At 56.2% G+C, this 25787-nt stretch overlaps 1 protein-coding gene across 1 annotated transcript; it reads left to right on the top strand.

Moving 5' to 3' along the window:
- The first annotated feature begins 12925 nt into the window (after positions 1 to 12925).
- Bok (BCL2 family apoptosis regulator BOK) lies at positions 12926 to 22410 on the top strand. The gene is made up of 5 exons (XM_047545861.1): positions 12926 to 13163; positions 13588 to 13839; positions 15923 to 16051; positions 20486 to 20649; positions 21543 to 22410. Exons 2-5 carry the CDS (start codon positions 13617 to 13619, stop codon positions 21666 to 21668), a joined length of 642 nt encoding a protein of 213 aa, XP_047401817.1. The 5' UTR covers positions 12926 to 13163; positions 13588 to 13616; the 3' UTR covers positions 21669 to 22410.
- The last annotated feature ends 3377 nt before the right edge of the window (positions 22411 to 25787 follow it).

The following is a 25787-nucleotide window of genomic DNA, read 5'->3' as shown; positions in this document are numbered from 1 at the left end:
GACTTCTGGCTTCTAGAACTGTGAGAGAAGAAACCTCTGTTGTTCTAAGCACCAGGCTTGTGGCAATTTGTTGGGAAATAATCCAGGAGGGATGGAAGGAAGGAAAGGAAGGAGGAAGGTTAAGATTGGAAAAAGAGTGGAATCAGGTGGCAGACCATCCTTCTGTCCAAACATGTCTTTTGGGGAGTGGAATTAAAGGGTCAGCAAAACATAAGGACCCATGGAGTTGGCGCCCACGAGGTGACACCATCACGGGGAAGACCCTTGTCGTCCTGGCAGAGGAGGCGGGGACGCTGGCCAGCTTGTGGCTCCACACAGCTGACGCAGAACACAGGACTGGTGCAGCCACCACCCCCACCAAGAGTGGCTCATTAGAAGCCACACCTGGTGGGCACACCTGCCATCCCCCCAGCGCCTGAGGCTGAGGTGGGGGCGTTGCAAGTTCAAGGCCAGCCTGGGAAAGAGGATGGGCAATGTGGCTTGGTGGCAGAGCATGTCCAACCTGTGTGAGGTCCTGGCTGTCCCCAGTACTCCAGGGGTAGAAACATTCATGTTCCTGCTAAAACAACAGCAGAGAAGGGATTTACACCAAGGAGAAAACCCACAGAGCAGAGCAAGCTGGGGAGAGACAAGTGGATTGGGGAATTTTAATGTTTCCACTACCTTTAACTGAAGAATGGAAGTGAGAACTGGCATGGCAGATGTAGCTGTCAGCCGCAAACTGGGCTTGCCGTGTAACGAGGAGCCTGGACCGATGTGGCTGTCGGCCGCAGCTGGGCTTGCCGTGTAACGAGGAGCCTGGGAACCATCAGGGACTACCCAGCTGAGGCTTCTTCCCCAGCTGCCATGTCCCGTCCTCAGTTTCATCTCCTCTCTGGCAGAGGAAAAGCATGGTGGCCAAGTGGCTTCTACTCCCTGGTGACCCATGGCCCTGTTCATGTGTCCTTTTGCTGGGGGAGTCACAGGGCCCGGATGGGACCACAGCCTGGGAATGTCCCTCACCCAGGCACAGGGATGTGGCAGTCTCAAAGCCGACCAGCACAGCACTCTGAGAGTGTCAGTGCCGGGCAGCGAGGTGGGCAGCAAGGTCAGTGGAGAAAATGGGCCCTGCGGATCCCAGGGACGCTGAGGCTTGGGCGGTGGGAGCAAGGGGCTCCTGACTGTGGGCCTGGCCCCTTCCCGTCTGTCCCAGGATGCCATTGGCCCACAGGGTTCTCTACCCCAAACAGGGACCTTCTCTGGAGAAGTCAAACTGCCCAGGGAAAAGACCAGCTTTCAGTGACCCCAGGAAAGCAAGCAGATCTCTAGGACTTTAAAAATACGATAGCCAGTATTTAGAACTCGATGGAAAGATCAGAAGACAGAATCAAGTCGCTCTTCCAGAAACCAGGCCAAATCGTCAAGAGACAGAGTGAAGAACTGGACCAGGGACCCAGGGAGGACGCTGTGCAGGCCCCAGCATGGGCTGTGTGCCCAGGGTGGACCCCTGCAGTGGGGCCAGAGGTCAACCGGGCAGGAGGAAAAGGTGCGGGTGCCCGTGGAGAGGGCAAGAGGCCTGCAGGCTGGGCTCTGGGCAGCAGCAGGTACGGGCCCAGGCAGGGAGGCCGTGTGCAAGGCACAAGCCAAGGTGCTGGGGACCTGGAAGCTGGGGAGGCGGGCGAGGGGGAGGGGCAAGGGCTGCCTCCAGGTCACCCCAGGGACGCAGCCCCCTTGGGCTGCACGCATGGTCACCTCTCTATAGGAAGTGGTGACGTACACCAGAGTGCTGTTCTCCTGTGATGTCGTCGGGAGGCGGAGGCCAGGACTTGGGATAAGAGGACCCTGATTTCTCCGTGCTTTCACTTCAAGAACCTGTTGACCCTGGACACTGGGCCTGGTAGGACCTCACAGGGCAGACTGGCCAGTGAAGAGGCACTCTAGAAAATCAGAAGAAAGGTCTGACTTCCAACCCTCATAAAGAGGGCAACCCCAGGCAGTCTGTGGAATGAAGGAAAGGGCATCGCAGCTCCACAGGAAGGATGGAAGAAGACCATCACAGACTCAGGCCAGGTGGGAGGAGACAGCAGCTGAGGGGAAGTCAGCAGACCTCCTCCCACTGGCAAATGGATCCATGCCCAGAAAGGCCTATGGAGAGTGGACTGGGCACTGGGTGGCTGGGTCCTGGGGACAGTGGTCTTCATTTAGCACCTGAGGGACTGTTGGACTCTGAATCATGGACATGCAAAATGTGGATTGAAATGCACAATAATGTAAAAGAGGGTTGAATTGACTGACTTGGGTGTCAACACACAATCAAGTACTGGAACTGGGAATGGAAAACTGGGCAGGTTGATGGGTGCGGGGGTGAGGAGTAGAGTCCCGTGGTCCCTGCTCAGAATATGGCGTTCAGCCCTAACTGGGATGGAAGATCAGCTGTGGCCATTTTAACTGTAGCCCTCCCCGATTTTGAAATGAGCCAATCACGAAGAGTATCACTCTGAACTTACCCCACCAGAGCACGGGGCAGTGCTGTGTCAGGGACAGGAGCAGGCAGCCTGCCTGCCCAGGTGTGCTGGCTCACTGCCCTTCTCTGAGTCCTCGCAGCACTCCGGAGGGGCCCAGGCAGGGCTCCACCCTCTGCCCCAGGGGGTCGTGGGGTCGCCCTCCTTAGAAGAGACTCACCTGCTGCCTTGGGCAGTGGCCTTGCCGTGGGGAAGGAACCCGCCATCCCTGGGGCTGACAACATGGAAAGCGGATCAGCCACACAGGGAAAGGCCCAGCAAGCACCGTGGCCACCAGGTCCCTCCGTGCTCGGAACAAGGTGGAAAATCTGCTGGAGCTCAAGATAGAGAAGTCCTTCCTTGGAGGTCAGCAAGTCCCAGAGGTTGTGTGAGAGTGACTGAGAAACTTGAGACCACAGCCCGGAGAGCAGGATGCGGGTGTGCAAGAGCACACGGGAGCCCGGAGTGTGAGAGGCCTCCACGGGGGTCAAGTGCACAGGGGCTCAGTCATAGGAACCGAGACCAGGGACTGAACACTCTAGGCCCTGGGCAGGGAGGACAATGGCAAGACGCCGTGTGAACAGGTCCTCCTTCCTTTGAAGGGTCCCAAGCAGGGGAAATAAACGGTGATGATGTGGGAGTCAGTCTGCCCATGGAGGACAAGGGGCCTCCCGAACCTTTGATCTCAGCGTCCACCACGGCCGCAGACCCTGTTGCCAATGTTCCAGCTGCACCGGCCTGTTTACGTCAGGGTCATGCTGTGAAAATCTGTGACAGGCTCTATTCTAATTTCTGAGGGGTTAACTCTGATGGTTCCTTTGCCTCCTACCTGTAGGAATTTAATACCTGGTAAAGAGCTACAAATCTTTGTTGGCTGTGTTTTATGGTGCACGTGTGCACACCTGTCAGGTCACATCTACACACAAGCCTGTGTCCATATCACATACCTGGTATCAAAATGGCTTATAGATAAATGAGTACTCATAAACTAAATGAAGGGATCCAAATGCCTTTCTGTTCACATGATCAATCTAAATTGGTAAGAATAAGAGGGCTTTGAAATTACTAACCCACATGTTTTTCTAAGGGTCAGCCAATCAACGTTGGCCTCTATAAGATGTTTAAAGTGCAATGTCCATGGCTTCTAAGGTTTAATCACTTAAAGTGTTAACTAGAGACTTGTTTGATACCTCGGTTTTCATGGGTAACCTAAGTTAAAAATGGGTAAATTAGTTCTAACATAAATGGGATTGATCTTAATAAATGTGTTCGTTAGTTACAAGAGACATCTAATTTTCAAAATTAATAATACTAAAATGTCAACTAAGTATAAATTCATGTACTCTTGGCTTCTTGAATTCCAGAGGTAACATATATTTGGATCTATTAAATGTGTTTTTATAAATTGGTAAATGAAAAAAAAAATTAAGTCCTTTCAACCCAGTCCTGGCAGTCTCAGATCACCTCACTGAGCCAGGACCCTGAGCCCCTGAAGATTCACTATCCTATCTTACTCAGGGATTAAAAGGACATAGCAATGGGTTCCAGTACTATTAGGTTACAACCTGGGACAAAAATGGTCTCCCCTTTTAAGATCTGGCTGGATGCCCCATTTGGCCAGGGGACACTTCTGGATAGAGTTTGTCCTGTTCCCCACAGAAGTAAAACCAAGGGCCTGCTGAAAGTTCATGCACGCAGGCGTCCATGTCTGGGCCATGCTGATTTCTGTGAGAGGTCCCTAATAATCTCTGAATAGTCAAAGTGACCTTCATTGAACAGAGGGGAAAAATGAACCCTCACCACTAGCTGAGAGTGCCTTTATGGTACACAGTGCCTGGGAGGAACAGAAATAAAAGCCTACCTATGTTCTGTTGGCAGCCTGTCCACAGGCATCTTCAAGGAAACCTTAAGAAATGACAGAAAGGGACTCATCCATGGACTAGCCTAGTGAGAAAAAGGCCCCAAAAGGAGCCTCTGGGTACAAATGACAGTAGGGAACTCACTTAAAGTGGATGGCTTTAAAATATCCCGGGCTCCAACCCCCTGAAAGCAGCTGGTGGCGGGATCAAGGCGTAATTTTTTATTTTGTTGTTTGTTATTTTTGGTATATGCCAGATTGTCCATCCCTCTCCTGGGATAAGTCTGTTGTGGAGTAAATGTACAGGTAACATTCTCACCTAAAGAGCAACACCTTCCTTTGCAAGTGCCTCCCCGTAAAAGGACACAGAGCTTGCCCTCCTGGAGGTCCAAACAGAGTGAGCAAGGCCCTTTGGGCCAGAGGGACCCTGAGAAAGGTGGCCAGTGCTATCTTAACCAAGATCTCCTTTGAGGAGGAGACTCCTTTGAGGAGCTGACCCAGGAACTCACACACACACCCCTTAAGACAGAGGCATTAATGGGGATCCTTTCTCTTGTAGACAAATTTTTAAAACATGAATCGGGTCAGCTTTGCCAGACACCCTAAATACATGCGAGTAGAGATACGTATACATCTAAATGCTTAGGAAAGCACTTTTCCAAGCTGGTGTTCTGCAGACTACGGTGGTCTGTAATGCTAATCTGCTTCAGACTTATGTAGAAATAGCAGGGTTTTTTTGTTTTGTTTTGTTTTGGTATTAGGGAGTAAATCCAGGAGTGTTTAACCACTGAGCCATGTCCCTAGCCCTTCTTTTGTATTTTATTTAGAGACGGAGTCTCACTGAGTTACTTAGGGCCTTGCTAAGGTGCTGAGGCTGGCTTTGAACTCCTAGTCCTCCTACCTCAGCCTCCTGAGCCATGGGGATCACAGGCGTGCACCACCACACCCAGCTAGAAAGAGCCAATGTAACTGGGGATTCATTTATATCATTGACCACCTCACCTGAGATCAGGCTCTGCCTCTCACCCTAGTTCATGTCAGGAAGGCTCCAAAGTAGGCTGGAGTTAGCTCATTTAAAGTCATGTTTGAAAAGTAGATTTTTGTTGTGAAGATCAGTGTGATCTTAGGCTGGGCTGTGGCTCAGTGGTGAGCGATCGCCTAGCAAGCATGAGGCCCTGGGTTCAATCCTCAGCACCACGTAAAAATAAAAAAAAGGTATTGTGTCCACCTACAACTAAAAATATATTTAAAAAAGACTACTTTGATCTCAATATAAGCAGGAGATATAATACATAACTAAGTAAAGGTTTAGGATTATAAAAATCATGTTTTTGGTTCATAGCTATTATACAAATATTATACAAATATTTTTGCTCATTAATTTCATTTTGTATTTTCCTTTAAAACTTCATATCTGTTACCTGCTATATTTTGCAAAATCACTGCTTCTGATAGAACAACCTGAGTTAATTTGAGACAACACACCAACACTATAGGACAGACAGGATATAAAGCTGACTTCCAGCACTAACACTGACCAATTAAATGGAGGGGTAACTATAAAATTGTAGATATTGAAGTTTAAAACCCAGAACTCCTATCTCAAGACTGGTGAAAGTGACCTGGAGACCAAAGTTAAGGAAGTAAAAGGGCCAAGGAAAAAGCAGCCAATATTTTGGCCCCTGTCCTCTAAGGTCAGCCAGGACCCAGGGAACAAGAGGACCCTCTAAGGGACCTGTGACTCTGCTGAGCTACCCAACCTCCCTATTGGGGGGATAGTAAGGACCCTGGAGAACAGGAAGCCAATCAGTTCACATGTTGCAAGGAGAAGGGCCACTGAAAGGGCATGTCCCTGGTGCTTCCAAGGAAGCCACATGTGGTCAGCAAGACACTGACCCATCCTTGCACATGACACACTGGCAGAGGAAAAGCTAAAGCAGTCAAGAGGCTTCTCACACGTTCCCAAGAGTGACCCCTGACAACCTCAGCTGATCCTAACAGTGGATGGGAACGAGGTCGATTTTGACCCACTTGGCCTTAAACACCTGGCTGGAGAGTTTGACCAAAGCAGAGCCATGCATGGACATCTAAAAGGCAATGGCTCTTTTACTTGAGATGTGCGTTGTGTCAGTCCTCCTAAAAGTCAGTAAAGCTGGGAGGTGATAAAGGAAGGGTTTTTACACAGGAGCGCCTGGTAAATATCACAAAAGCTCTGTCAGAGCCGCAGTTTGTTCTGAGTCAGTTTGAGACCTATGTTTCTTTTTCTTTCTTTCTTTTTTAAAAATTTGTTTTGGTTGTTTTCATTTCTGGTATGACTATTACGAGCTGCTACTCAGACTCTTTTTCTGGAGTTTGCCGTTCTTCATGTCCAGCCTGGCGACTTGATTTTAATCAAGACCTGGAAAGAAGACAAGCTTCAGCTGAGCTGGGAACGACCTTACCAGGTGCTCCTGATCATCAGGAAGGTGATCTGAACTACTAACAAGGGGCGAACTCATTACCACGGGCAGTTTCCACCTCAGAAAGTTAGCGTGTCTAGGATGGATGGCAACACCAAAGGCCACAAGAACAAAAATGAAAACGAGACCAAAAGTCATAAAAAAGGGAGGACTTGTGAGAAACAGAAAGTTCAGTGGCCCATTCTCAGAACACAGCATTCAGCCGTAAGTGGGATTAAGGTCCAATCGTAGCCATTTTAACCAGGCCCTTCCCCTTGCCCACCCCAGTTGTAAACTTAGCCAGTGGTGTAAATTGTGACCCCAGCTCCTCCTACCAGAGCAAGGGACAGCACTGCCTTAGGGACAAAAGTGGGGGGCTGCCCGTCCAGCTGCACTGGTTCCCCAGATTCTGAAGCCTGCCCTTCTGCAGAGGTGAAGTTTGCCTGGCCGAGCTGCTTCCGGGCACACGTGTGATTCCTGTGGCACCTGGATTTCGCACAGCAGGGCCAAGGGCAGTGGCCACTAGAGTCTCAGAAAAGACGAATACTTCAGAAATTTCAGGAGAGATCACCAAGCCAATCGAAAGGAGAAGAGCAAAGAAACCTTTCCTTGCAACGTTTGCAAAACTATTTTTAAAATTGCAGCAGGGGCTGGGCTGGGCTCAGTGGTGGACGCTTGCCTAGCATCCAGTGGTGGGGCACTGGATTCAAGCCTCAGCACCACATAAAATAAATAAAGGTCCATCTACATCTTAAAAAAATAAAAACCCAAACCCTTGCATCAGTCCTGGACCCTGATATATGTCCTTTCCAAAATCACACGAAAACCAGATGAAGTGAGGCCAGCACCCATCAGCAGCAGGAGCTCAGGAGCAGCACCCGAGGCCCACAGGCAGCCTGGGCAGGGCCTGTTCAGACCCAGGGTGGCTCTGTGCCCACAGTGAACACACACTGTGGGTACCAGGAAGGAAGGTTTGGGGACAGCCTGTGGAGAGAGGGTCACGCCGCTGGCAGCTGGGAAGGACTGGGCTCATTTTGGGAGTCAGTGAGAAATGGATCCGAGGAATGTGGCAAATTCCCTGCCTGGAGACCAGCATTCAAATGAGCTGAGAGACCGGCCAGGAAGACGCTCCACCTTTTTGTGACCAGGACTGTGCGCCTCACCATGGCCTGATGCCCTTGTCCATCTGCGGGACTGGAGTATTCTGAAACCTCTGCACACCTCGCTGCCCAGGGGCACCCTCAGCGTCAGGGAGGTGCTGGGGTGGCCAGTGCCTTGCGGGCAGCCTGGATGCTCTGCTGGTGCTGGCTTGAGGCTGCAGCAGGCCCCGCCCCAGCGGGCAGTGGGGAGACAGGGGCCTCACTGGGGAATGACAGGTGGCCGTGCCCAGGGAACAGGGACAACAGAGGCCAGTGGCACTCAATTCTCCCAGGGGGCTTTGGTTTCTGATTTTTGTAGAGGCCGGTGTCAGGAGAGAGAAGCAGGGAGACCCTCGAGGTCAGACATAGGCCAGTGCCCTGTGCACACCAAGGCTTGGACAGGGTTGGACAGGGGCCCTGCAGGAGGACATGGGCCCACCTGCCCCAGGTTCCTGGGTCACTCTGCACACGCTTAGCAGTTGGTCAGTGAAAGCCCACCCGCCAGAAAACAGGCCATGCAATGACGTTAGGAAGGCCAGGCCCAGTCCTCCAGAGGTTCCTGGGCCCCATGGGTCCAGTGCCCCCGACCTTCCAGCCCATTCATGCCCGTCTACACCCATCCACACTGCCCGTCACATCCACTTTGTGCCCTGCACATACTGGCAGTTCAGTACCCCTACAGGGCTGGGTTCAGGAAGGGTCTACATGGGCTCGGGGCCGGGATGGTGTGCCCTGGAGGAGTACTGCCTGCTATGGGCATGGAGCCTCCGGGGGGCTGCAGGGGCAGAGTAGACCCCGGGAAGTGGGTCCAGGCAGGGCCCTGCCCATTCTGGAGTGTTGCTGCCCCCACCCTGTGTCTCCCTCAGGCCTTCCTCTCATAGTGGCATCCGTGGGCTCCCCTGCTGGGCTCAGCTGCCTGTCAAGGCCAGTGCCTGGCCATCAGCTGCAGAGAAGGCTTCCTGCTGCTGTATGCGCCCAGCATGCCCAGCGTGCCCAACCCGGGGAGAAGACCAGCCCTTCTGTGGCTCTTGGCCCGCTGTGCTCCAGGCAGGCCCGGCCCTGTTTGGAGTCCGCCAAGCCCAGAGCATGTGCAGACCTGCTCCCCAGGGGGAGAGGCGCTGGTGGCTGCTGGTCCAGAGGCCTGGTTCAGTGGCAGAGGGGCTCTCTGATGGCCAGCAGAGGTGGGAAGGCCAGTTGTGCGGCACCCCCAGAGTCCAAGGGCTCTGTGTCGCCTGTGCCCAGCTCCACTGCCAGCCCCTGCAGCTCCCCGACAAGACTCTGTTGGCCAGAGCAGGAGACTTTGCCCCAGGGGGTGGGACTCCACAGCACAGGGAGGAAGTCTCCCGAAAACTCCCGCAGAGCCCAGAAGAACCCACGGGAGGAAGCAAGGCTCATACTGGCCCCAAGCCCACTGGACAAGGGCAATGGGTGACAGGGATCTGGTGAGCTGGCTGGGATCTACTGCTGGCCAGGTCAGGTGGTCACACAGAGGAAGCACCTGCTGCTGAGGGTGCCCACTGTCCGCCACGGGGATGGCCCACCCCCTGACTGTGCCAGGGCCTGAGTAGGGAGGAAGCTTTCCAGCTGGACAGCAAAAGCAGTCATGGGGCCACACGGTGGAGAGAGGCAGCACGCAGGCTGGATCTGGGTTACTGAGCATGGGTGGCACTGGGCTCTGGACCCCTCTGCTCCCCACAAAAATCCACGACTCAGCAGGTTTCATGGAATTCTGGCCACTTCCCACAGGAATTCTTGAGGCCCCTTTCCTCCTAAAGAATTTGGGTGGCATCGACAGCACCATCCCCATCCAGGACCAGATGTGACCCAGGCCTGGCAACTGAGCATTCCCTGCCTCCAGTCACAGGTGGGTCCGAGAGGGATGTGCCACAGAAACTGCAGGGCACCCCAGAAACCTCCTGAAATGACTGACTTTTTTCCACTGTTAGACTGAATTTATGGGGTGTAGACAGGGATCTGTGGGAGTTATCCTGCAGACTCCTGGACAGTCTAAGGAATCCATCACAAGAGAGCACAGACCCACAGATGGAAAGAGACTCTTAGATCCAGTCGTGCCTGAAATCAGTAGCCTGAAACCTAGTCACATGAAACAACACACCTCCTGTGCGCTAGCCAGCGTGGGCTGGTGCTGGCACTCAGAAGGCTCCTCAGCAACCAGGGGCTGAGTTCCTACACCAGGGCAGACAGAGGGGTCAGATGCAAGACAAGAATGGAGAGCAAGAATTCCACAGAGACATACATTCCAAGTCCAGCTGGGTGGAGGAAAGAGGGGTCACACGTTCTTGGGGAATTGGGGGCTGGGGTGGGCCTGGGTGGTTCAAACCAGCACCTCCAGGTCCAGAGGATGGGCGACCCTGCTGGCAGCAGCACAAGCTGGCCTCTTGAGGTCCGGACGAGGGTTGTGGTCAGATGGGCTTCAGCCCATGTGGGTCATTTCCATTCCTGCTGCTGTCCTGCTCTGTGCTGGGCACCCTGGGACTTGGGTCTGACTTGGTTTCTGCAGTTCCTGGAGTAAAGGGGCTGTGCCCATCAACTGTGCCCAGTGACTCTGCCAGAGCCCAGGAAACAGGAAGCAGGGAGAAAACAGCCTGTGAGTGAGCTGGGCGCTGCCTGAGAGAGTGACCGGGTCAGGGCTGCCCTTCCCAGAGGGCCTGGGGTCACACACCAAGGCTCACAGTCTGGCTATGGTCAGTCCTGCAACAACTCCAAGGATAAGTCTCTCCTTCTCTGAGCTTCTACATGTCTATGTATAAACCACAGGAAATCCCAAGCCTGAGTGCCCTTCAGAAACTCAAGACATTCTGTGCTCAACTCTGCATTAAAGAATCCATTAAGCTGGCTGCAGTGTATGAGCCTATATCCCCACTTACTTGGGAACCTGAGATGGGGGTGGGTGGTGGCAATTTTGAGGCCAGCCTGGACAACTTAGAGAGACCCTATCTTACAAATAAATAAGAGCTGGGGCTATAGCTCAGTGGTAGAGTCCTTGCCTCGCATGTGTGAGGCACTGGGTTTGATCCTCAGCAACACATAAAAATAAATAAATAAAGGTATTGTGTCCATCCACAACTAAAAAAAATTTAAAGTAAATATATGAATAAAATTAAAAGGTCTGGGGGTTGGGGGGAAGGGAAAAATAACAGAATGAATCAAACAACATTACCCTATGTGAATTTATGATTACACAAATGGTACGCCTTTACTCCACATTCAGAGAAACAACATGTATCCCATTTGTTTACAATAAAAAAAAGAAAAAGAAAATGACAATCTAATTATATTGCAACAATGAAAAAAAAAAAAAGGTCTGGAGTTGTAGCTCTTTGGTACAGAAACCCTGTCTTCAATCTCCAGAACAGGCAAAAAAAAAAAAAAAAAAGTTCATTCAAATTCACTCTTACATTTTAGAGCGCAGTGGCTCTGGAGCAAGCACAGACCACAAGCACTCACTACAAGATCACTTTTTACATCGATTCATCAGAGGCCACAGTGGGTAGGTCTTGTTTCCTCTGTTCTACAGAAGGTCCACAGGCTCTTGGTATCTCACAATGTGTTCAGTAGGTTTAGGCTGTAAGGTTGTCCTCACAAAATTATTTTGGGAAATATTCCTTCATTTTCTGTCCTTTGGACAGATTTATGTAAGACCAAAGGTATTTCTTCAACGATTTAGAGTAATGCCTCAATGAACTGGTCTGAAACTAAAATTGTCATTGTAGGAAGATTTCAAAGCATGAACTAAATTAATTTGAGGTATAGGACTATCCAGGTTTTCAGTTTCTTCTAATGTCAGTTTTGATATGCTGTGTTCATCTAGAATTTTAAATTGCAGTGTGTATAATGATGCTCCTTTCACTCCAGAGAGTGGAATTGCGTTTTCTCTTATTCAATCTTTCTTATCAGTTATACTGATCTCTTCAAAGAACCAACTTTGGCTTTGTTGAATTTCTCTGATTTTTAAAAAAGTCTTTGTTTTTGTTTTCTGCTCTGTTTTATTACTTTCAGCTCTATTTCTTTTCATCTTTGGGTTCAATTTGTTATTCTTTTCCTAGCTTTTTGAGTTGGAGCTTGGAGCATTAATTTTCAACCTTTTCTCTAAACTACACATTTTCCTGTAAGTGCTGCTTTAGCAGCACCCCACAGAATTTGATAGGTGATATTTTACTTCTGTTCACTTGTTTACAACTTCCATTCTGATTTATTATTTCATCTGAGTAATTATAAGTATGGCATTTCACTTCCAAGCAGTTGGAGACTATCTAGTAGTTTTTCTGTAATTTAACTTTAATTCAGAGAGGACACACTATGTGATTTCAGTTCTTTGATTTGCTGTCACTTGTTTATGGCCCAGGATATGGTCTATTTTGATAAACGCCCTGTGTGCACATGGGAAATGCATTTTACAGTTGCTGTGTGAAGTGTTTCATGTATATAAATTAGGGCAAATTGATTAATTCTATTGCTCAAACTGTGTGAGGTTGGTCCAAAGATAAATAGACCAGTGGGATAGACCAGACCCTTACATAGGATGCTTTCAATAAGTGCTGCTGGGTTACTTGGAAATCCAAAGGAAAAAAAAGATCTGTGACCTTGTGCCACACCCTTAACCAGAATTGCTTTGCGAACCATTATAGACCTAAATGTGTACCCTAAGCCAATTAAGCTTAAGCGGCTAACCAGAGAAGACTGACTGAAAAGACTGAACTTCATTAAGAGTCACTCCTGCTCGTTAAGAGCAAACCACAGTGCGAGGAGATACTTGCGGTATCTTCGCTACAGTACAAATCCACGGAGTCCCCAGACACGAGTCCAGGACGCAGTAGAAAGGACCGGCGCCCAGGGCCAGGCGGCCTGCGCTGATGCGCCCCTCGCCAAGGCCTGTGTGCCTCGGGGGAACTCGCTCGGGCCTCCTTAAGCCGGAGGCCGGGGCGCTCTGGCCGCGGCTGCAGGCTCCGCCCCCGGGGGTTGCCTTCTCCTTAGAAGGCGAAGCCCCAAGCCTCGCCTCTCGCGGGCGGGCGTCGCGCGGTGCGCTCTGTGCTCCCGGGCTGGGACCAGAAGCCCGAGGGTGCGGGAAGCGCGGGGATCCCGCGCGGCGGCCCGGGCGCAGAGTGGGCGGGCGCGCGTGCTGGCGGGCGTGACTGGAAGGCCGGAGGCTGGCGGAGGAGGTGCGGAGGCCGGCGAAGGCGAGCGGTACGGCCTGAAGCCTGCGCGCCCGCGGCATGCGACGGGAGAGGTGAGCGGGCGCCCAGGGCGCCTGGCCACGGGGACGCGAGCGGGGACCCACACCCGGCCGCGGCCGCGCGGGTCCGGGCGGCTGCGCCGGGTCCCCAGCCCGCCCGCTTGTCATCGAGCCTGGGCACTGCGGCCGCTGGGCAGGTCACCGTTTCCCCTCCGTGGCCTCCGTCCCTGGCTGCCGAGGGGATGAGTTAATTTGGAATCCCCAAACGTGTAACATCGTGTTTTCAAAGATCTGGGGCGCAAACGCCACAGGGTGCAGGCAGCTGGCCGCGGGCCCTCCTGCGGCTGAGGCCGCGCCCAGCCCGGCCTCCCGGTGCGCCCTGGCTCGCCGCGCCGACGCGGTCCGGGCGCACGCGGTGGGGACCGCGGTGTCCCGCGGCCAGCCCGGCTGGGCCCGGCTGAGCGCGATCTGTCCGCAGGTGCGGCGCCCCCAGCCCGCGTGCCGGTCATGGAGGTGCTGCGGCGCTCCTCCGTCTTTGCCGCGGAGATCATGGACGCCTTTGACCGCTCGCCCACCGACAAGGAGCTGGTGGCCCAAGCCAAGGCGCTAGGCCGGGAGTTCGTGCACGCGCGGCTCCTGCGCGCCGGCCTCGCCTGGAGCGCGCCCGAGCGAGCCGCGCCGGCCCCCGGCGGCCGCCTGGCGGAGGTGTGCGCCGTGCTGCTGCGCTTGGGTGAGTTCGGGCCCCTGCGGGCGCGTCCCCGGGCCGCCGCTCCCGAGCTGGCCGACCGGGCGCGGCCCGCGATGTCGTCCGGCTGTGCCTGCGCTGGCACGCCCGTCGGGCCACGGCGCCAGGCCCTTTCACCCCGGGCCTCAGTTTCTCCGGGACAGAGAGGGGGCTTGCCCGGGTGCCCCCAGTGTGCCTGGAGTGGCCGCGACACAGGACAGGCCTTCGAGGCCGGCGCTCCGGGTCTGCCTTCTCTGGATGACCAGCTTGTTCCCGCCGGCACAGCCCCCACCCCTAGCCGGTTGGCCTGCTTGACTCAGATTTCAGACATTCTCGCCATAAACCGTAGAAAGCTCCGGAAAGAATGCTGTTTTAGTGGCTAGACTTTAGAGTGACCCTTGTACTCAGCAGGGCTCAAAAATCCTTTGTGGGACCACGTGTCTGATGTTTGTTTTGGAAAATAGGTCTTTCAGTTGCTGGCAGAAATCCGGACGCCCGCTGCCCTTTCCCCGGATGTGGAGGCCTGGAAGGGAGGCGCTGGGAAGCTCATGGAGCACTTGTTTCTGGGGCATACACGACCCAGTAACTCCCTTCTTTCCCAGGGTCTGGACCCAGAAGTGAGAGACAGCCAGACTCTGGCCATGGGCCGTCCACCTTGACCCAGCCAGACTGAGATTAGCCTGGGCCAGGGAAGGAGCCTGAGTAGTTGTCCGGGAGAGCTGGCCCGCTCAGGGAGAGAGGGGACACCCAGGTGCTTGGTGGGCTGACGCTGGTGTCCGGGCCAGGGAGCAGGGCTGTGGAGACCTGGCCTGCCTGGAGTGTGCAGGGCTGTGGGTCAGACCACATGGGTGCCAGCATGGGCTTCCAGGAGGCATGGATGCCATCTGGGAATGGAAGGAGGGTGAGACCTCCAGGTGTTCAGAGAGGCTGGGTGTGCAGGTTGGGGGACTGTCTGGTTGTGGGGTCCCATGGTATCCACTTCTGCTGTGTCTTCCAGTTGGGCTACTCCAGGGGACACTCCTGGGCCTCCCAGGAGCCTGCCAGACCTCTAGGGAGGGAAGACAGGACGTCCGGCCTTGGCCCTGGTGCTGTCTGGCCTCTCTTCTTCAGTCCTTGCTGCCCTGCCTGGAGAGCTTTGGCCTGGACCTCTCAGCAAGCAGGGCTTTCAGGGCATTTTTTACTGCCCAGCCCTGCCAGGTCTGGACAGCTAAGGAGACCCCAGAGGGAGATCGCTTGGACCCCAGGGTGTTCCTGCCCATGTCTGCTGCCAGGGCTGCTTGGGGTGAACGCCTCCACAGCCTGGCACCGTCTGCCTGACCCCGGCGCCCCAAGCCTGGGTTGTGTCCCACAGCCAGTCCCTAGAGCAGTCCCCAGAGGGCCCCAAGGTCTGTGTTTGGGAACAGCCAGGCCAGCCTCCCATGCCATGTCCCCACCCTCTGGCTGGCCTCTTGGTTTTGCTCTGGCTCCAGATCTTAATTAATTAGATGGAGCACAGCTGGCCCCAGGGATGCTGTGCCTCCTAATTGGCCAACTGGACAGTCAGCAGCACTTCCCTGTTGGCTTTGGCTGGAGAAGTGGCCAGCCGGGACACCGACCCAGGCCCGGTGGGATTCCCACAGCGTCTTCCGTGCTTCCACATCACTGCCAAGGGCTCTGTGGCCCACGGGGGAGGTGGGGCCTGAGGGCGCCACCCCTCCAAGCCAACAGGGCTGGGCCGACCTGTGCCACACCTGACACGCCCGCTTGGCCTTCAAGCCCAGTTGGAGTGGGTGGTGCTGGTGGCCCAGGGCCATGGCTCAGCCTCTAAGTCCTTCACCAGAGACACCACCAGTTGGTTCTGGGGCCTGAGCCAGGGCCCTGTGAGGCAGCCCACCTGCTGGGGTCTCCCTGCTGGGGCCTGCCGGTGAGTCACCAGGCAGACCACGCACTCAGCAGGACTCCTGCCCCGCCTCAGCCGGCTTGGCCTCAGGGCCTGGCCCAGCAGGGACACCCACAGCACCTCTTTCCCTGGGGCTGGGGAGTCAGGCGAAGTCAGGTGGGACCTAGGGGCGGGCAGCGAGCCAGTGCCTGACCTCTCTGTGCCATGCAGGGGATGAGCTGGAGCAGATCCGGCCCAGCGTGTACCGCAACGTGGCTGGCCAGCTGCACCTCTCCGTGCAGTCCGAGCCCGTGGTCACAGACGCGTTCCTGGCTGTGGCTGGACACATCTTCTCTGCAGGTAGGCACATCCACCCCAGGGGACCTCAAGGTGGGGCCCAGTGGCTGTGGGTCAGGGCAGGCGTGCAGAGAATATGGAGCCCCTAGGGCATGAGGAGGCGGGGTCCCTGTGGGTCCCAGACCTGCGTACTCACTACTCATGCTGCCACTCTGCTGCTGGACTCGTCTGGAGCTTGGAACAGCTGCCCAGGCTCCCCTGAGCTCTGGTGGATCTGAGGGCCGCTGGCACTGGGCAGCTGGCACGGACCTCTTAGGTCATTATGGTCCAGCATGGCGGGCACTGCCGTGCTCTGCAGGACTGCTGGGGGGCACCTCGCTGAGCTGTGCAGCTGGCTGTTGGTTGGAGGGCTGGGCACCCACCGTGGGCTTGGACGTTTCACAGTGAGGTGCTGGCCCCAAGGGGGGTGTCCCAAGAGGAGGGGGTGGGCTGAGCTCAGGAGGGAGCCGGGGTGGCAGGCATCCTCGGGCCTGTCTGAGCAGGGGCTGCCCTCCAGACCCACCATGTGGTGGCGTCTGCCTGCCTCCAGCTTCAGCAGACTGGTTGAGGCCTGATTCCTTTAGCATGGCTCTGGCCTGCTGGTGTCTGCCACGAGCTGAGGTTGAGCTGGGGCCCTGCCTGGTGGTGGGCGTGGGCACAGGAGAACCAGCCTGAGCTGGAAAGCAGCAGCCAGAGGGTGGTTCTGGGGGGTCCTGGGGCAAAGGTGAGGTGGAGGGAGGGGGGTCCCACAGCACTGCCTTCCTCCCCAGGGAGAACCTAGACCAGCTGCCCCCACTCCACCCATTGCCTCAGGCCCTTGTGTTAGTGTCCTTGGCCCCATGTGGACTGTGTGACCTGCAGCTGTTTCTTGACCTCTCTGATCCTGGGAGAGTGAGGGTGTTGTCTGCCCCTCCCATGGCTGGCTGGCTCTCAGGACACCCCTCAGGCCAGCTTGTGCCTGCCTATCACACTTCACCCCAGCCCCTCCCAGTCTTCATGGGCACTGGGCTCTTGGCCTGCTGGCGTGGGCTCTCCCGGCCGCTCTGTGTATGGTGTGCCCACACTGGTCTTGCACACTGGCCCTCCAGCTGGCTTTCCTGCCTGGAGTGCAGCTGCCAGGGTCCACCCTGCTGGGAGGCTGCCACCCTGAGCTGCAGCTCCCAGGCTCCTGCCCCCTGTGGCAGGACAGCCGAGGCTCCGTGAAGCAGTGGCCACTGGTGCTGGCCTTGTGCTTCCCTGAGGGCTTCGAGTTCACCCTGCTCATTTCCTTTTTTTTTGCAAAGGTAAAATATTAAACTTAAAATAGGTCTTAGTACATGAAAATACTAAGTTCTCTAATTGTATTCCAAGATGGTCTTTAAGACATAATATCCCATATATCACAGAAAAGCAACCTTGATCTGCAATTGTACAGAATGAATTTTACAAACATGATAAATATATTTATGCCCTTACGCATAACAGTATGTACAACAGCAGTTGACAAGAGTAGCTCAGAAAAACCCCCAAGTTGCAGCCCTGTGTATACCTGACTGATTTAAGGAAATCTGACTGAAGGAAAGAGTAGTTAGTAACACAGTGTAATTCTTCCTCTAAAAGAGAAGGAACACAGCTTGTTCGTCAAAATAAACAAAAATAGTTTGATCTGTTCTTCTTAAACCATAGAAAAATAACAATACACTAAGGCAGGATTCAAAAGGAAAGACTATAAACTTCAGAGTAATTTAGCAAAATAGAAGATTAAAATATAAAACTAACACAAACCCGTGAGGAAACATAAAACTACTTTTTAACCAACAAATTCAAAATTTGCTATAGCTGATTCAGACAGGTAGGTGGGAGACAGACATTATGAAATGCAAATGTACAAAGACAGATCAATAAAATATTACATTGCAAAGCTCAAAAAAGCTCAAGATGAAATAATCTGAAATACTGGAATTTTCTCAAGTAAAAGAAAATGCTAAAGTTATAAAGGGAACTCCTAAGAAGAAATTATGTGTTTTCCTATACAAGGCATATTTACCCCTTAATAATAATAGTGAATTATTGCTATGATAATTTAAAAAATTACTCTTAGAGGGAGACAGTTCTTTTTACTTCTCCATAAGAGCAAGGAAAAAAATCCTTGATTTTCACTGTAGCAAAAGAAAACCTTTATACAAAAGCTATTATATTTTCGTATTTTCTAAAACCAGGATCTATTTTGCTTCTCAAGAACACATTTTCACCACTAGACACAATGCTCGACTCTTGCAATCATAGAACATGAGTGGCTTTGATTTTTAAAAAGCCAACAGTGCAAATTATGATGACATTTAACAGAAATGTGAACATCTCAAAAAATATAAAAGCTTATATAAAGACCCCCCTCATAACAGGTATTTTACTCTAGAAGTGTCGCACATTGAAGAGTCGTCTTAGCCACAGGCGGCGCTCCACAGGGATCAAGTGCTATCACGCTCATTTCCACTTCTGATCAAAAGTCAGCAGTGGTTTTATTTCTCCTGATTATAAGAGCAAGATATCTTACCACAGAAAGATGAGCAGACACAGAAGTACGGAGGGACTCTCAGAGACCACTACTGACAAGGCATCCCACGTGAAGGCTGGGCAGAGGAGCGGGGTGTGGTGGGCATGCTGCCCGCTCCGTCCCGGCTACTCGGAGGCCGAAGCAGGAGGACCGCAGGTTCCCAGCCAGCCTGGGCCGGGGAGTGGCACGGGCTGTGGAGGTGGCCTGGTCCCTAGTGCCTGTGTGCGTATGTGCATGCTATGAAAGAAAGGTCAGCACAGGATCTCTTTCTCCAAGGACGACGTCCAAATGCCCACCAGCAGGCTGGGGTGCAGCTTGGGCAGAACTTGCTCAACCCTCCAGGTCCTGGGCTCCACCCATCCACACACACGCAGGCCAGCAGGACAAGCCACTGTCCAGCACTACCAGCTGTTAGGCGAAGAAGGGCTGGACCTCCTCGTTCCAGGATGGCTAGTCCCACAGCTGCAAGTGTGGCGGTGTGTGAGCCCCAGACCTGGCCAGGTGTGTGGCCTCTTGGCAACAGCCTGGCAGGTCTCCAGGGTTAGACGTGGAGTTTCTATGTCACCTGGCAGCTCTAGGCAGAGGCCCAAGAGACCTGGAAGTGGGCAGCGGCCTTCTTCATCCTGCTGAGAGGTGGGAACGGCTCACAGATTCCTCTGTTGGAAGACACATGGAACATTTTAGCCATGGACAAGAGTGACCAGTGCCATGCACCAGGGTGGCAGGACCCTGGGCACAATGCCGGGCACTTTGCTGAGCGAGGCGTGTTGGACAGGAATACCCTGCACTCCAGGTGGAAAAGTAGGTTAGGAGTGACCGGTGGGTCTGGGGACACAGGTATGCCTGGAGTTGGACAGCTGTGGACAGTGTGTATGTAGAGGAGGCAGTATCCCACTTCTGATGGTTACGGTCAGCCCTGGGCAGCTGGCCGCCCACGGAGTGCTCAGTCCTCTGTGAGACGACCTCAGGTCCCCCTGCCGGGCCCCATGGGACATCCTCCCCTTCACCCTCCACTGGCGTCTGCTGGAGGCCCGGGGCTCAGTGGGCAGGAGGTCGAGTCTGGGGTTGGGACTGGGCATGGCCAGGAGGCCCTGTTGCCCTGCTGTGGAGGGCCAGGGGGCATGCAGCCAGGCTTGAGGCTTGGGTGTGGCTGGACAGTGCGTGGTCTGAGCTCAGGGCTGTTTCTTCGTGTGGAGGTGAGATGAGTAGAGCAGCTTCACTACCTGAAGTGGCAGTTTGATGGCGTTTGGTACACTGGTGTGGGGACCCCCGCTTGGCTCACCCCGCCAGGCTGCTGACCTGCTGTGGCTGCAGGTGCTGTTCTGGACACTGCACACGTGGTCTTGCCCAGTGCGCGTGCTGTGCATCTGGTTCCTTCCGAGGGCTGTTCTGGCCAGTGGAGCCCGGGCCTGACGGCTGTTGGAGAGCTGCTGTCTGGGCCCCGTCCCAGCCTGTGGGCTCTTCTTCGGTTTGTGAACTGACTTGGTGTGCTGGCCGGGGGAGAGCGGCTGGCCCGGGGCTCAGGAGCACTTGCCCCGGGGCCGTGGTCTGTCTCCCCCGAGGTGGCCCCAGCTCTGTTCTGCCGCTCCGTCGGTCAGTCGTCTGGGCCTTGGCTCTGTCAGGAATGGATGACTCCTGCTGCAGAGGGACAGGTGTGCCCAGGGAGCCCTCGCTGTCCCTTCGTGCAGCCCCAGGTCTGCTGGGCCCTGTGCCGAGGTGCCTCCGTGGGGCCTCCTCCCTCCTTGGGCTGGGCATTTCGTCTGCCCTAGGGTGGGTGGGCCTGACCCACGGGAGACGTGGCAGGCTCCCACCCGGCCGTCGGCTGGCCGAGAGCCACTGGGCTGAGGCCTGCAGGAGGTACCTGGCTCCTGGGCACCACCTGGGCATCCCCACTGCCAGTGCCTGACCAGCGGCTCTCTCTGCAGGCATCACGTGGGGCAAGGTGGTATCCCTGTATGCAGTGGCTGCAGGACTGGCCGTGGACTGTGTGCGGCAGGCCCAGCCCGCCGTGGTGCATGCCCTGGTGGACTGCCTGGGGGAGTTCGTGCGCAGGACCCTGGCGGCCTGGCTGAGGAGGCGTGGTGGATGGGTGAGCCCCGGGTGCCAGGAGCCAGGGTGGCACAGGGCAAGGCAGAGTGGACGGCGCTGGGGCAGCCCGCTGGCTCCTGCTGTCTGAACCCTGCACTGCTTGTTTCCTGCCCCTCCCCATCGTGCCCTGCCCCAGCTGAAGACCAGCGGACCTAGGTGGCCAGCAGAGCGGGCCCCTGGCCTTGGGAGAGGCAGGACTCTGGCCCCCTCAGTATGCCCAGAGCACCCTCTCCTCCTCGGAGCCCAGCCTCACCCACTGGAGCAGGGCTGCACGGCCTTGGGGCGGGTGTCGGAGGCAGACCCTCCGCTGTCTCCACGCTCCACTGGCCACCTGGGCCTGGGCGTGAAGGTGGGCTGCACCTGTAGAGCGGGTGGTGGGGCTCAGTCCCCCGCTGCTGGGCTGCGGTCCCATCTGGACACTGGGCTGCCTGGGGAGGGTGTATTCCCAGCAGAGACCTGAGGCTGCTGACCTCCTGCCTCCTCCCTGCAGACGCTGGCAGGCCCCGGGGCCCAGGAGGCCAGTCCAGGAAGCGGGGCTGAGGTGTAGGCAGCACCCATCCCTCCTGAAGGGCCTGGGGTCCAGGTTCCTTGGCTTCTGGGAAGCCCCGCCTCTGCTCCCACTCCAAGCAAGGGGCCGAAGCTGCTCAGTGGCCCTGTGGGGTGGCTGTGGAGGCTCCTCCGGGGTGGCCGGCAAGCAGGGGGTGTCTGGGAGCCCTGGTGCAGGTGACCTCTCCCCTTCTGCACCCTGAGCCCTCCCTTCTGCTGCCCCAGTCCTCAGGGGCCTGCAGTCCAGCCCCGTCCCCTCCCCAGGCAGCCTGGTGCTGGCTGTGTGGCTCATGTGCTCTGGGCCTGTGGGGCCGGGCTTGGCTCTGACCGTCCTCTCTTCCCTCACAGACTGACGTCCTTAGGTGTGTGGTCAGCACAGACCCTGGCCTCCGTGCACACTGGCTGGTGGCCGCACTCTGCAGTTTTGGCCGCTTCCTGAAGGCTGTCTTCTTTGTGCTGCTGCCAGAGAGATGAGCTGCCCAGCTGGACGGAAGCTGTGGCTTGGCCCCTGGGGTCCACCCCGGAGGCCAGCAGCACCTGGGAAGCACCTCTCCCTTCTGAGCCCCATTCCTCTGCAGACCTGACCCCTGGGAGGGTGAGTGGAGAGGGGCTGGCGTCAGTGCGGCTGCAGCCCCTCCTGGACCCCTGCCGGGAAGTCGGGGTCAGCTCCCTGCAGCACATGCCCCCTGATGCCCCCAGCCCCAGAAGGGCCGTCTCAGGACACAAGCTGGCTTTGGTCTTTGTGGGCAGTGGGCCTCGCACAGTCAGTCTGAAGGAGACTGGCCTGGTCAACAAGGCTCCCATGCTGGTGGCCTCACCCATTTCTAGAGGGAGGGAGCATCCCTGACTGTGGTGGGTTCCAGGCCAGTGTCCTGACCAGTGGACCTCTGATCCTGTGGGCAAGCAGGACCCACTGAAGCTTCGCATCGTGGACGATCGTGAGTCCTCGACGCTGGGAAGCCCCGCCCCTGGGGTGCACTAGAGGCCGAGGCTGGCCCAGGCGGAGTCCTGCGCCCCACGTGGCTGCTTGAAGTGCCCTCCCCTCTGGCTCCTGTGCCCACCCTGTAGCTGCACCTGCCCCCAGGCCCCAGCAGGAGACCACGGGCCAGGTCCTACCTGGCCAGGAGGGCCCTGCAGGAAACAGCCCCAGGGTTGTGTGGCCTTCAGGTCCCATTGGGGGTACAGACTGGAAATAAAGTCCAAACCGAGGTTTTCATTTTAGTTGCCCTGTGTCCAGTGATGTGCCCAGGATGCTGTGTGAGCTGTGGCAGGCTCTCTGGTCCGGTCAGGTGGACATGTGCAGACGCCTGCTGAGTGATGTGGAGGATGCTGTGTGAGCTGTGGCAGGCTCTCTGGTCTGGTCCACTGGACGTGTGCAGACGCCTGCTGAGTGATGTGGAGGATGCTGTGTGAGCTGTGGCAGGCTCTGGTCTGGTCAGGTGGACGTGTGCAGACGCCTGCTGAGTGATGTGGAGGATGCTGTGTGAGCTGTGGCAGGCTCTCTGGTCTGGTCAGGTGGACGTGTGCAGACGCCTGCTGAGTGATGTGGAGGATGCTGTGTGAGCTGTGGCAGGCTCTCTGGTCTGGTCTGGTGGACGTGTGCAGACGCCTGCTGAGTGATGTGGAGGATGCTGTGTGAGCTGTGGCAGGCTCTCTGGTCTGGTCCGGTGGACGTGTGCAGATGAAAATGTGCAAACACCTCTCCCAGTCGAAGCTGCCAACAGTCCAGGGTTTGATGTGGCAGTAGAAATACATACAAGGGACAGGGACATTGCCATGGGAGGCTCCCAGGCTCCAGGTGACCTCAGAACATCAAGGAGCAGATGGGGTTGCCTGGCTGTTCAGAGGAAGAGGAGCACAGGGGTCAAGTCCCCACAGTGACCGGAGGGCTGTGTCTGCCCTCCTTCACCCGAGGGGCCCCCGACCATGGGGCCCAGGACCTCATTCCGCTGGAGCTGGATGTGGGCTGGGAAGCAGGGGACACTGAGCCCGGCATCCCGCAGAGGTGTCTGGCCAGTGGACGCTACTTCCCACCCCGAGAGGCAGCTGTCCGCCTGTCCCAGAGCGTGGTCTTGAGGCAGCTGCCCTGCAGGACGCAGATCCCCCACATCTCCTGCTTCCAGCCACCAGCCCTGCAGGCCCCTGGAGCTGAGGGTCACACGGGACCTGGAGGGACTGGTGGTTTTCTCACTCGGGCAGACTGAGTGGGAGAAGGAGCACAGTCCGCCAGGCAAGCAGTTCTGCACTCAGGGAGCAGCCCAGAGGCCTGCAGGGTGTGCTGGAGTGGGCGTGGCCTCCCTCCCTGCCCCCTGGGCAGCCTGGACCTTGCCCTCACCCAGGGCTGGCAACTCAGGTCCTCAAACGCAAGTCCGCAAGTCCGTCTCCACAGGCACAGGTGAGGTGGTGCGACGCCAGACCCGTCGGGCCCACAGCCATGGATACGCGCCTCACCTGCACACTGGGGTCCTGCGTGGGCCTCTAGGGCAGGGCTGGCCGTCCTTTCCCACAGGCCTGCAGAGGCTCCAGGGGACCCTGGTGGCTGAATCGAATGGACCACAGTGAGGGCCTTGGAGCCCTCCCAGGGACACTGCGCTCTGCTGTGCCAGAGGCTCACACACGTGCACACACACCAGGACAAAGGCCAGTTTGCTCCACAGCTGCAATCAGCCCCTTTCACTCTAGCCTCCTGTGTCCATCTGCTTCCAGGCCAGCACAGGGCCTAATTTCCGAGGCAGGGACATTCTCCCAAGGCCCACCCAATTCCAGGTTGGGTCACGGGACACTGCTGGAAGGTGGACACATCACAGGGTTGAGACGCCAACCATCAAGGTTTTCTAGCCCTGCCTGGCCCTCAGGACGCTGCAGCCCACCCTACCCTGCCCACCCCCCAGCGCCCCTGCTGCTGTCCTGGCTCCTTCCCCCTCCTGGGAAGCCCCACCTACTCCTCTCACATCCCCCAGCCCCAGGCAATGTGGACAGGGTCCCAGAAGCCTGAAGTCAGCTCAGGGTGGACACTGCTCTGCATGACCACCAGCCGGGTGGTCTTGGCTCTGCCTGCCTGGTGGGCAGTAGCCTTAGCGAAGGGTGCAGGGGTTGCAGCTCTGCAGGCTGCCAGGCTACCGTCAGCACCTCCCGGAGCAAAGCCTGTGATCTAGTCCAGCACAGGAAGGTCTCCACGCCAAGGGCCCAGAGAAGCAGCAGGTTTAAGAGGCAGAGGTCAGTGGCTTGGCTCCAGGAAGAGATGGCCCATCAGGGCAGGGACAGATGCAGCACCAATCGAAAAGCAACGTGAGCCCAAGGCGAGGAAGACTAGGGACATCTTCAGGGCCCCAAAGTGGATGTGAACAGGTGCAAAGAGAAATGTGTCTTGGTGGCAAAGTTGGACACCCCCCAAAAAAAGCCACGAATCAAATGTAACCCTTATAAGAGCAGTAGAATGCCTGCCCCTGAATCTAAACGAGCTAACTCGAGGTCAGAGAGAGGAGCAAAACAGCCTGGACCACCTGAGGGAGAAGGGTGGGTGTGGAGCCCGCTGGAGGTGGGGCACCCTGATAGCGCCCCGGAGTGGGTTGTCTGGGGCAGTCAGGAGCGCACGCGGGCAGAAGGGAGGAGAGCTGCCCGCAGAGCACAGGGCCTTCTTGTGCACTGCAGGTCGGCCCAGGAGGCTGCCAGCCACTCCCTCCCAGCTCTGCTGTGAGCAGACAGGAGCCTGGGGTGCCAGGGGCGGCCTGGCAAGCACTCCCAGGTGCTGCAGCAGAGTCGTGCACAGCCCCAGCCGCCAGGTTCCCCAGCATGGGCCGTGGTGCAGCTCAGGTCCTTGCCACAGGCTGGACACAGACCTGGGCTCTCCCCTGCGCTGAGGTCCCTGTGCCCTGGGGCTGCAGCTGCCTGAGCCTGGTGCCCATCACTGTCAGGTCGGCCTCCTGGTGTGCAGGTGGTGGCCAGGCTGGGCAGTCCTGGGGCCGCCACGCCTGAACTGCTCACAGGCACACAGCAGCAAGTGGGGAGACAGAGGTGACCTGGGCTGGGGGGTGCCCAGGAGGGGTCACCAGAAACGAAAGCAAGCCATCGTGGGGTCATGCAGAGGACAGACACGGTGCTGGCGGTCACTACCGCCTGGCTCCTGGGGCACCTGATTTGGGGAAGAGGCCTAGACTCTTGCTCCTCAAGGTGATGGAAATGACCTTCATTCTTTTTCTCTTTTTGGAGACGAGGTCTCACTACATTGTGGGGGGTGGGAATGGGGCTCAGGCAGCCCTCCTGCCGCAGCCTCGAGTGGCTGGGACCCCAGGTGTGGTCACTGCGCCCAGTGCTGCGACCCTTTGCATTCCATCTTTCGTCTGCAACACTGTAGCCCACACTATCGAAGGCTGATGGATCCTTCAGATCTTGTTAAAAACTGCAGGAATAGAGAGAGGAACTTGCCTATCACATGAATTTTCTCTTGCGGGTCAAGGGGTGGACCCAGCGGGAGCTGCCCTGCTGAGCTCCACCCCAGCCAAGACCAAGTTTCTAAGGAAAAGTCTGTGGGAGGAAATCAGCAGCAGCCGGTGGAACACATGCCATCGACACAAGGGGTACCAGGCAACATTC

The sequence above is a fragment of the Sciurus carolinensis genome, chromosome 3, assembly GCF_902686445.1.
Source record: "Sciurus carolinensis chromosome 3, mSciCar1.2, whole genome shotgun sequence".
In the NCBI taxonomy this organism is placed as follows: Eukaryota; Metazoa; Chordata; class Mammalia; order Rodentia; family Sciuridae; genus Sciurus; species Sciurus carolinensis.
This window is presented reverse-complemented; position numbering and strand designations above follow the sequence as displayed.

Excerpts from the sequence above, each read along its gene's own strand:
- Bok (XM_047545861.1), top strand. The coding sequence starts at position 13,617 with ATGGAGGTGCTGCGGCGCTCCTCCGTCTTTGCCGCGGAGATCATGGAC. Across the intron at positions 13,840-15,922 it reads CGCCGTGCTGCTGCGCTTGG|GGGATGAGCTGGAGCAGATC; the intron begins GTGAGTTCGGGC and ends TGTGCCATGCAG. Across the intron at positions 16,052-20,485 it reads TGGACACATCTTCTCTGCAG|GCATCACGTGGGGCAAGGTG; the intron begins GTAGGCACATCC and ends CTCTCTCTGCAG.